This window comes from Belonocnema kinseyi, chromosome 7, assembly GCF_010883055.1.
Source record: "Belonocnema kinseyi isolate 2016_QV_RU_SX_M_011 chromosome 7, B_treatae_v1, whole genome shotgun sequence".
Taxonomy (NCBI): domain Eukaryota; kingdom Metazoa; phylum Arthropoda; class Insecta; order Hymenoptera; family Cynipidae; genus Belonocnema; species Belonocnema kinseyi.
This window is the reverse complement of record NC_046663.1, coordinates 32,725,950-32,738,186: the sequence shown is the minus strand read 5'-3', so window position 1 is coordinate 32,738,186 and position 12,237 is coordinate 32,725,950. Positions and strand designations below refer to the sequence as shown.

The window sequence follows — 12,237 nt, the reverse complement described above, 5'->3', positions numbered from 1 at the left end:
TTATATTAATAAAATTCATAATATCAATTGGTGTTGAAACAAAAGTATTTTCATTATCTCATTTTTATAATTTAAAAAATATGCTCATTTCTAGATACTGTTTAGATATTTTAGTTTCAAAAAGTAAAATAGAACATCGAAACGTTTCAGAAATTCATATTTAGAATTCCTGAGAGATTATTTTGAAGCAAAATTGTTCATTAAGATGTAAACATGTAACTTAGACTGCTTGAAAAAGAGGTAAATTTGGTTAAAAAGTTAAAAATAAATGTTAATATTTTTTTACGAGAGCAGGATGGAAAAGCATCCTGCTCCCATAAGGATGACTCTAAAAGTGACTTATAAAAGTGACAATAAGGAAACTAAAAAATATAAATGAAATATAAATAAAATATAATATGATAAAATATAAATGACTATAAAAGAATATAAAGAGAGATGTGAAAGTATTAAGAATTTACAAAAAAGTATTAAAAAAAAAGTAAGAAATTTATAGATCTTTTTTCAGTTAACAATATTTCTCTATTATTTATTTTCGATCTTGTGCGGTTTTTCAAAACATTAAAATTTTTATTTTAAATATAATTTCTTAGATTAAAAAAACAACGCGTCCTATCAACAAATTATTTAAGACAAAGTTGTATCTACGGGTTTTTATGGTTTTTGGATGTGCAACTTTTGTCTATTTATTTTTTCATAGCTTGTGTTGTTTGTCCAATAATTCAATTTTTTCATACTTAATGGGGATTTTAAAAATAAAAAAGAACTACGAGTCTTTTAAAAAAGAGATTCACTGAAAATGTGTAGATCTTTTTTGGTATGCAGTAGAACCTCGCTTATCCGAGCTATTGTGAACCGAACCCAAATTGGATAATCGAGAAAACAGGAAAAAACGTAATTTTGAATAAAAGAAAGTCTCAGTATGATAAACTGAAAGTCTACTTGAATAGCTCGGATAAGACGGGTCAACTATTTTTGTTTCAACCTCGGATAATCGCGAACTCGGATAAAGCGGGCTCGGATAAGCGAGGTTCCACTAAACCATATTTTTTCGTATCTTGCATATAGTTTTGTCGCAGAATATTTCCTTATTGCATTTTTCTTTATTTTTTGTTAATTCAAAATCTGAAATTTCAATTTACCAGCGCAGTTCAAAAAGTTGTTATGATAATGTTGTAAGATGTTCAAGATGCAACTTTTTTCGACACTTTTTCATATCGTGCGTTCGTTGGTTTAAAATGTAGATTTTTCTTTGTATTTTGGAATTTTATAGATGCTTTAATTCTAATATTCAATCTAATTTTTTTAATTTTTATCCAAAATAGCTAGCAAAAGAACGTGACCTTCAACTAAAGACACTAAAAGAGTATATCAGCGCCGATCCAATTTGTCCATCAGTAAAAATCAGTCAATCAATAAGAACATGTTTTTCGGATTAAGGGGGCCTCAAAACGCGGACATTTGTAAAACTGGGGAAGGGGGGTGGGCAAATGATGAGAATGTAAAAATACGAATTTTCAACAAAACAGTTAAATTGAAAACAAAATTTTAACAAAACAGTTATATTATCAACCAATAATATAATCTCAACCCAACTGTTTAATTTATAAATATAAGATTAATTCTTCTTTAGATGGTTTGAGTTTCACAAAAGTGATGAATATTTAAAAACGAAAATTAACTTTTTAACGAAGTGGATGAATTCTCGACAAAATTTATCAATTTTTAACCTTAGTTACTTCCAATTATCTGTATCACAAGTTGACAATTAAAATAAAAGTTTAAAAAAAATTTAAGGTGGCTGTCTAATTTTATTTTGTTAAACTTATTTTCTCTTTGTTTCGTGGTGGCAACTTTTCAGGAGCAATTAAAAGGCTACATTATTGTAAAGAAACATATTTCGTAATGCATGAAAGTCATAATTAAAAATATTCAAAATGGCACCCCATTACAATTTTCAAATTCTTACATCATTTTTACAAATCTAAAATAAATATGAAATACATTTTCGAAAAGAATTGAGTGATTCTCAAAACTTTAAAAAATTTAAAGTTCGAAGGTTTGGCTAATTGAATGAGAAAAAAATCTCCGTTTCTGACTATTCGGTGAAAATATTTCAAGTTTCATGAAGAAACAACATTCCTAGAAAACTGCAGTTTTACGAACTTTATAAGCAAGTGGTTTTGAAAATATGAGTTTTGGAAAATTATAAGGTACCATTTTTAATTTTTCATAATGTGGACATTCATGCATGAGGAAATATCTTTCTATACAATAATGTAGCAATTTAATTGTCACATGAAAAGTTGTCACCGAGAAAAAAAGAAATAATGAGCCTAAAAAAATATTTGGGCAGCAATCTTGAATTTCTTAAAGAAACAAAATTTAGATTTTCTTCACGTGCTTTCTCACAAATAAATCTGCCACTTGTGAGAATTTGACGTGATTTTCTTATTAATTGTAGAAATTGTAATTTTGCTTCAAATCTGAAGATCCGCCATTTTGTAAATTTTAAGAATATAAAAATGTTTCGTGTACATGTATTTTTTAACATGACCTAAGGATTATCATTGTGCAGAGCCAAAAGATTCCGATGAAATATAAATAAATTAATTTCATTTGAAATTTTCGGTACTTCTGTTAATTCCATGAAAAACTTTTAGTACTTCGGGCCACATGTTAATGCTAACCGATTTCGCTCTAATTTAGTAAAGATAATTTTTTTGACATTAAAACAAAATAGGGAAATAATATTACTGAAATGCGAGAAAAAAACCCAACAAAAATATTAAATACCTCCCTAATGATCATTGATAAAACGGATTCCAGCCTGGTGTCATAAAATTCTGTTTGAATCGTCAGATTGCGAAGAAATACCTTGAAGTATATAAGAAAATATGACACCATTCCGTAATATTTTTAAATATTTTGGGATATCGGGAAAGTTTTGGGAATTTTCGGAAATAATTTGAAAAATCTGGAATATTAGGTATATTGATACCTTTTGTGTACGGGTTCTTTCTTAGTCGCTGCGATGCTTCTGATTGTTCTTCTTCTTGAAATTCTTGATGCTGAATCTGATTATTTGGAAGTGTGCTCGTAGAGGAAGAACCTTGAGAAGGATGCTCATACCTCGTCTTGATTTTTTTCTTAAGATCTAATACCTCTGTAGGCAGAGAAATATACAAAGATATTGAAAAAACTCATCATATCCGGTTTGAATAAATTTTTATATTTCGACCTTTTGAAAGTGTTTGTGGAAATTTTCTGATATCCGCTTCATGTCGGTTTTCAATTAACCTACCGGTATTAATTCCTTTCTTTGAATATTCTTGTTTTTGAAGTTGACTCTCATGATCTTCGAGTGTCCTTGAAGATGAATCACCTTGAGTAGAATGCCTGTCCTTTATTTTGAATTTGTTCCAAAGTCCAGATTTATCTGTAAGAAGACAAAGATACACAAATATTTACAAAAATCATCATATCTGGTCGGCATGAACTTACAGATGTTGACCTTTCGAACCTGTTTGCTGAAAAGATTCTCGAATATCTGATTCATATCGATTTTGAACTAACCTACCGATATTTCCTCTTTTCCCTAAGTATTCTTGGTTTTTGTGTTCAGTCTCATGATGTTGGATTGTCCTTGAAGATGAAGCACTTTGAGCAGAATGGCTATTCTTTATCTTGAATCTGTTCCAAAGTTCTGCTCTTTCTATAAGTAGACAAATATACAAAGATATATACAAAGCTCATCATATCTAGTCAGAAGGAGGTTCTAGATTTTGACCTTTTGTACGTGTTTGTTCAGAATATTTTCGAACACTAGGTTGAGATCGATGCAAATCAAGAGCCTCATGCTCTTTAGAAATTGGATTATTTGACGGAGCCGAAGGCGTAGTGAGTCTAGAAGTGGCAAGTGCATCTATCCTATTTTTCTCTTCTTGAGAAGAATTTACTTTGCTGAAGATGCTTTTAAAAGCAGCTGACGCTTCTTCTGCAAAGAGAAAAATAATAAAAATTTAGATAGAACTCAGCATATCAGAAACAAATAATCAAAATGTGGATCGTAGATCAACATAGGTGAAGTATTAGCAAAGGATTATGATTATGATTCTTACCAATTTTGGCAAAGGAAAGCATGAAGAAAAGCAGAGGAACACCAAAGAAGAACTTCATTTTCTTTCGACGTAGATTAAAGTAACTGCTTTAGAATTTCGTACCAGTAAAATTATGAGTTTCCAGCAACCCGCTTGCTGATTATATCACATTCGTTTCGCGCACCTTTGAAAGTAGCTGAGGGAAAAAAAGTTTTATCTATTAGCCTTGAAATGTTCCTCAATCTACGAAGATAAGGAAATTCTGCCCAGGTTTTTAATGCTTCATAAGAGCGTTATAGAGAACATGGCGTTGAAATAACTATTTGTATATCAAATACTGCGTTTTAGACAATTGAAGTCATTGAAAATTAAGAAGCTTACAATATCATGTTACAAGAATATGACAAGCCTATGTATAGGTGAATTTTTTATGCAGATTATAATGGTTAATATTCCGACGAAAAAATATGCATATTCAACAAAACAGTTCATTCCATATTCATAACAAGTTATTAACTTTCAATCAAACAGTTTGATAAATAAACAATTGTACACCTGCTCAGAGGTACATTTACTAACGATTCCGAATTTTTCTACTTTCCGAATTAATCCTCTCCGCATATTCACATATTCCTAATTTTTCACCCTCCTAATTTTAACGCTTCTGAATTTTTACCCATTCCGCTTCTTTGGTGTCCGAAGTAATACCTTTCCGAGTTTTGTATTTCCGACTTATTGCTCTTTCCGAATTTTTGCTATTCTTAGGTTTTACCAGTATGTATTAGAACCCATTCTGAAATTTTACCTCTCTTAATTTTTACCGTTCCGAAAAATGAACGGGTCCCTTGATGTTTACCCAAAAATGACAAAACTTTAATTAAAAAATTGATTAATTTTCAAAAAAAAAGTTCATTCTTGTCCCATAAAGCTAAAGGAGGTGTGCCACTGACGCTGTTATTTTGCCGTTAAACGATTGGGCTCAAATCACGTACAATTGTTCATTACGTTCAAAATTGAAATTCTTAACACAGAGAAAAACTAAAAAATTCCAAACACTTGGTTCAATAATTTAAGTGATATTAAAATACCCGAAGAAGTTATTAAAATCGTGTTCATAGGCCCAGATTTTTCTTTTAATTCTTTCAAGAACAAACATTTTCCTTTACATGATTTTATAGCCACAATCGAATTTGGAATTTGGAATCCCCTCTTGATGTAAAAAATAAGCTACAAGTCTAATACTCTTAAACTATTCTTAATTTTCCTGAGTCACCTATTTTGAACAAACAAAATTTCAAGATAACTTATTTTTTAGTCCAGAAATCCAATTGTTTGAAATAATCTTCATATAATCTTTCTAATTGCAGATAAAGATAACGTAACTGTTGCAAATAATAGATCACAATACAATGAACAAATTTTAAACTTATTATCAGAGAAAGCTAAATTTAAAGAAATTAAATTTGAGTATACATCCACCACTGAAAAATCTAATAACATTTTCATCAATAAATGTGACCGAAATTCTTATATATTAACTATAAAAACTTAAACATTTGAAGCAAGTTCTACCACAATCCCCAAAAAATATGGGCTACCTAAAATATATAAAAAGGGAAAATCTTCAGTGATAATAGTTACTACTATAAACAGTCCCACTACCAAATTAGCTAAATATCTTTCAGAAAATTTTAGATTAATAACAAGTAAATCTTAGTATCATCGTAAAGAAAGCTGGAATTTTGTTAATTCCCTTCAAAACTTTAAATTGCCAAAACAACACATTCTGATTTCTTTGGATGTTGTTAACTTATTTTATAATATTCCTTAACTTTAACTCTTTCAGATACTTTAATCGCAAAAACTGATAATGACACTCTTCTTACAAAATTTTATCACAAAGAAACTTTTTGTGGTAGATACTTAAATTTTTTCTCCCAACATCCATGGCCTCAAAAGAAAAGGATGATTTTTTAACTTATAGATAGGGTCATTAAATTGTCTTCTCTACAATTTAGAAAAAAGAATATCCAATTATTAGGACAAATTTTGAATAATAATGGCTACCCAATAAACTTGATTATTGGATTAAGTGAAATTAGAATTGACGAGATGTATAATTTAGGTAATAAAAAAGCCTCACCATTTTTTGAAGACTTCACAGATATTCCATGTATTTCTGTTACGACAGATAAAATAGCTACTATTTTAGGACAAAAATATCAAAGTCATTTTTAGACCAACAGAATCCTATTGCAACTTATTTTCATCCCCTGAGGGTAAATTATGTGTATTTCACAAAAGAAGCATTTTTAAATTTTTGAATATTAATACTGTGACTGTTGTTTATTGGACAGAAATTTAAAAACATTGTTAACCAAATAATTCAATTTTGGGCCCAAATGATAAATTTTCTTTTGACAACGATACAAAGAAAAATACAAACCAAAACTAGATCATTTCGATTTGCGGTTAGAAAAGTAAATTTTAAACAAAACAAAAAAAAAGAGTTTTCAGCAAAATAAATTCATTTTTACCTGAAAATATAAGTTTTCAAGCAAAAATAGAATAGTTACATATTTAGTAAAAAAATCAATTTCTAACTAAAAACATACGAATTTTTATCCAAGGAAATTAATTTTAAATTACAGTGACGAATCGTCAACCAAAAATATGCATTTTTGACCAAGTCGTGAAATGTTCAACCCAAAACATCAATTTTCTTTACAGAAAAGAATATTTAACGGTACATTTTTTCAAACAAAGAAATGTATTTTTAATAAAAAATAGAATAGTTAAAGTGAATTTTCAACTGAAATAATAAATCTTTAACCAAAAAATGTAATTTAAAACCAAATACATGAATTTTCAACTAAAAAGATACATTTTCTACCAAAAATAAAATACTTAAATTTTCAGTAAGTAAAATAAATTTTCAACAATAAAAGAAACGAATTTTCAAACACAAAAATTAATTTTTACTCAAAAGTTGAAGTTTTAACTATTCGAAGCACTTTCTCAAAAAAGTACAGATTTTTAACAAATCAATTAATAAAATCTAAAACAGACAAATTTGCAAATGAAAATGTATTAATTAGGTTTTCAGCTAAAAACTTAACTTTTAATAAAATCATTGTCAATTTTCAATAAATAATATAATTTTTAATCAAGAAAATTGAATTTCTATCGAAAAACGATAAATCTTCGACAAAAAATGAAACAGTTACATTTTCAGTTAAAAAATTAATTCTAAATAAGAAAAAACTAACTTTTAACCAAATATTTCAATTTTTAACCAATAAGATGCGTTTTCTACCAAAATAGACCATTTTTTAGAACAGTATATCAATTTTCAAACAAATATTAAAATATTTTTAAGAAATTTATAACCAAAAAGGGGAATTAGCCACCAAGAAGCTTTAATATTCTGCCACAAATTCGATTTTTCAATGAAATAGAGGAATCTCGAACCAAATATTCAAACTTTCAACTTAAGAAAATAGATTTTGAAAGAAAAATGTATTAGTTAAATTTGCAATTGAAACAATTAATTTTCCACGAAACGATTCGATTTTTTACAAGAGAAAAGATTTTTCAATTTAAATGATGAATTATCAATCAACTGAATGAATTTTTAACAAAATAGTTTCACTTCCGACTAAGTAGTTGCATTTTCAACCAAAAAGGATAAATTCTCAACGAAAAATGTTATATTTAACATTTTAACCAAAAATAATTTTAATTTTTTATTATAAATAGTTTGAACCCTGAACCAAAAGAGAATAATTTTAAAACAAACACTTGCGATTTTTAACCATAAATAATAAAATTAACTTTAATTTTAGATTTTCAAAAATTCCCTTACTCTATCAGATTTTCCCTAAACATTCCCTGACTTTCTGGAATTTAGTTAAAATTATATGTTTTTGTAAAAAATTGTCTATTGTAATAAATAGAATAAATAAAAACGAAGATACAATAATTACAATATTGCCAGTGAATAATTCATTTATCTCAAAAAGTAGTACACGAAAAAACATAATTTAAAAATACACACATTTTCATTATAGAAGGATCTTCTCAATATCATCGTGTATGACCTAAAAACAAATACACGTTGTATTATTATACATTTCTTTAAGAATTAGTATTGCTAGCCAGATCCTGGACCTCCTTGGTGATTCCAATAATATGGAAGATTAGGATCATAATAAGTATCATAATTAGAACCATGAGTTTGCTGATAAAGATTAGGATTATTATTAGAATCATAATTAGAAGCATGAGTTTGCTGATGAAGATTAGGATCATAATTAGGATAATGAGTTTGATAATATTGGTTAGAACTATGAGCTTGATTCTGTATAAAAGAACTCAAGCCGGTATTATGATTATGAGTTATATCCGGCTCATAACTCTGGTAAGAATTTTCTGCAAGTTGAGAATGCTGACTAGATTGATCATGAATATGCGGAACATCTTTTGGCAAATCATCTTTTTGATTATTCGGTTTTCTCTTCTTATATCCACCTCGTGTTATACTAGGATCCATTTCATGTAAAGCAGGCGGTGCTATCTCTAGTGAATTATAAGGTTCATGTTTAATAATAGGACGACCATTATGATAATACTTGTGAAGCAATTCCACAGCATCCTCGCCAAATTCTTTTTCACGAACAGGTTTAGCTGCGGCCAATTGCGCAGCCATCGCTCCTGCTTCTGAAAAAAGATTGCTGATATATACAAAAATTTATCGACAAATTTAATTCGAAGGTTGTGAATTTTCTTTGTTAAAACTCTTTCGGCTATAAGGAGACGTTCTCATCATGCATCTGGTGCTTCACACTCGATTTTATCCAAAGTGCGAACATTTTATTGCCATTTATGTCGTTTTTCCGACAATTTAGTTTATTTATTTTAAATATTATTCTTTACGAATCAAACTAAAAATACGCATGCTAGCTTTAAGTACTTCTCAGCAAATTTATTGATTGATTTTAGGTATAAATTTCTGTTAAATAACATCTCATTATAGCTTTTGTGCTTTATCAAAAAAGTAATTTTCTTTATTATAATTGGATTTTTAAAGCAAGAGTTTATAGCGAATCTGAAGATATTTTTTGTTTAACGAATGTTGTCTTTTTATTTTTGTCTTCTCTTGTGTGGTTTTTAAAAATGTTAATTTTTTTATTTCAAACGTTATTTTGTAAGATTAAAACAAAAACTTCGCGTCTTATTAAAAAAATTATTACTGAAAAAAATGGAATGAATTTACGCTCTTTATGGATGAGCAAGTTTTGTCTATTCATTTGTTTATAGCTTGTGTTGTTTGTCCAAAATTTAATGTCTTAATATTCAATGTGTGTTTTTACGAAGAAAGCAAAAATTAGGTATGCTGTTAAGAAATGATTCATAGAAAATTTGTAGATCTTTTTGGGTACACAATTTCTATTCTTTTACTTTTTGTTTCGTCTTGTGTATTTTGACCGCCAAAATGAATTTTGATATTCGTTAATTCTTTGTGTTCGAAATGCAACGTTTTTCTTTGCCTGACTTTTTTTTTAACCCATGAAATAATTGGCTTAAAAAGTTCATTTTCGTTTGTTCTTTAGAATTTTGCAAACGCTATGAATCCGGTATTTTTTTTTACTGAAAAAAACTCATTATAAGACATTTTTCCTATTTTTGTGTATTAATAATAAACGTACAAAAATTGTGAAAATTTTTTAGCTTTTAAATTTGTATACGAAATAATTGGTTCACAAACTTCTCCTTTAATTTAGGACACAAAAAAGTACATCAAGACCCAATTTGATCAGTCAATTCTTTCAAAATTCATCTGTGTATCAAACTAAATATCTACAGATTCTCTAATAAATACACTAACACACTCACAAACAAAAAGTCGGACGCATTCGTGAGTACTTGTTTCCCTAATTCACTTTTTACAAAAATCGAACACTTTTTATTATGAGAAAGTGAATAGAAGAATCTTTAATAAAACAGTTTATTAGACAACGAAAAACAACTCTAACAAAATAATGGAATATTCTACGAAGTAGATTAATTTTCAAACAAATAGTTGCATTTTCAAACCTAAAAGCCGAATAATTCATAAAATAGTTATAATAAAAATCAAAAACATTATTTCACCTTTAGTGTTTAATTTCCGAAAAGCACATTAATTTTTCATTAGAGAGTTTAAGTTTCAACAAAAATCATGTATTTTCAAGAAAGAAGATAAATTTTCTACCGCAAAGGACAAATTCTTACAGCCAAAATAACTATCAGTATCGAGTCGACGATCAGGATTCACCGAATCGCGCGCGCACCATGTAGTTTAAGACGTCAGTTGCGACTAATTTTTTTTAATTCAAATTTTGCTAATATCCAAAAAACTGCAAATGGTGAGTCGACGAATTTGGTGCGCCGGATCTTTCGTCATAAGTTGATCTTTCAGCTGCAGCCTGATCGTCGAGTCACCATTGGTAGCTTTTTTTGGCTGTTGAAACATTTTAAATTTGAACAAAGTTCCTGCTGAATACGTGCTTAACTACGTGCTGGACAATCTGATGCAGTCAGATCGTCGTCTTAGTATTGTTAGTTATTTAAGCTGTTAACACAATTTAAATGTTTGAAATGTTTTTGTAGAATACGTTCTAAACTACCTGCTACACGATTTGGTGCAGCCGGATCGACGACTCTCCTCTTTTAGTTATTTTAGCTGAAGGAACAATTAAAATTTTAAAACTGTTCTCGCAGAATACGTGCTAAACTACCTGCTGTGCGATTTTGTGCACCCGGATCGTCGACGCACCGCTGGTAGTAATTTTGGCTGCTATCACAATTTAAGTTTAAAAAAAGTGATTTTGTAGAATGCGAGCTAAACTACATGCGACACGATCAGGTGGAGCCGGATTGTCGACTTTCGTTTCTTATTTATTATGGCTGGCGAAGCGATTTAAATGTCAGAAATGTTTTGGTAAAATAAGTTGTGAACTGCCTGCTGCGTGATCCGGTGCAGTTAGATTGCCGTTTCACTGTTAGTAGTTATTTAGGATGTTGACACAATTTAAATGTTTGAAAAGTTCTCGTATAATACGTTCCAAACTCCATGCTACATGATCCGACCCATCCAGATCGACGACTCTTTTCTTTTAGTTATCATGGCTGAGGGAACAATTTAAATTTCAAAAGTGTTTTTGTAGAATACGTGCTAAAATACCTGCTGCGTGATCTCGTGCAGCCGGATCGTCGACTAGACATGTTTATTTACAATAACTAAGGGACGATTTTAAATTTGAAAAAATGTTCTCGTAGAATGCGTGCTAAACTAACTGCTACACGATTCGGTGCAGCCGAATCATCGACTCATCATTTCTAGTTATTATGGCTGACGGAGCAATTTAAAGTTCAAAATTTTTTGTAGAATACCAGCTTAACTACTTTCTGCGCGATCTAGCTAGAACCGGGTGGTTGACTCGACGTATTCAGTTATTATGGCTGACGTAGCGATTTAAATTTTAAAGTTTGTCTTGTTAAATACGTGCTAAACTACCTACTGCTCGATCCTGTACCCTCAAATCGTCGACTCACCATTATTAGTTATTGCGTCTGACGGAACAATTTAAATTTCTAAAAAGTTTCTCGTAGAATAAGTGCTCAACTACTTGGTGCGCAATTTATTTCATCCCGATTGTCGACTCGCCATTGACAGATATTTTCTCTGTCGGAAAATTTTCAATTTCAAAATGAAGTTCTTCTTCATTGAAGTTTTTGTGAAATCTTTCTGATATCTTTGAAAATCTTTGAAATATTTTTGAAACATTTGTAAAATTATTAAAATCTTTGTGAAATCATTGGGATATCATTTTTTTTACTTTAAAAAAAATTATTGTAATCTCTGTGAAATCTTTGCAAAGCCGTTGAAATCTTGTTAATCCATCCGAAATCCTGACGAGATATTTAAAATCTTTACGAAATCTTTGAAATCTTTGGGAAATTATTAAAAGCCTTTGAAAATATTTTTGAATTATTTGTGATTTTTTTTCAATCTTTGTTAAATTATTGGCAATTAATTCATGCATTTACGAAATCTTTTAAATGTATCGAAAATCTTTGTAAAATCTTTCTGATA

At 29.3% G+C, this 12,237-nt stretch overlaps 1 protein-coding gene across 1 annotated transcript in view; it reads right to left on the bottom strand.

Annotated features, from left to right (window-relative positions):
• Nucleotides 1–4,179, bottom strand: part of LOC117176415 — a 6,335-nt gene extending 2,156 nt beyond the window's left edge. The window contains exons 1-5 of the mRNA XM_033366654.1: nucleotides 4,122–4,179; nucleotides 3,800–3,997; nucleotides 3,581–3,715; nucleotides 3,305–3,439; nucleotides 3,002–3,166 (exon numbers count right to left, since the gene is read on the bottom strand). Of these exons, the coding sequence (XP_033222545.1) occupies nucleotides 3,002–3,166; nucleotides 3,305–3,439; nucleotides 3,581–3,715; nucleotides 3,800–3,997; nucleotides 4,122–4,179 (691 nt within the window). The remainder of the gene's footprint in view (nucleotides 1–3,001; nucleotides 3,167–3,304; nucleotides 3,440–3,580; nucleotides 3,716–3,799; nucleotides 3,998–4,121) is intronic.
• Nucleotides 4,180–12,237: the final 8,058 nt, after the last annotated feature.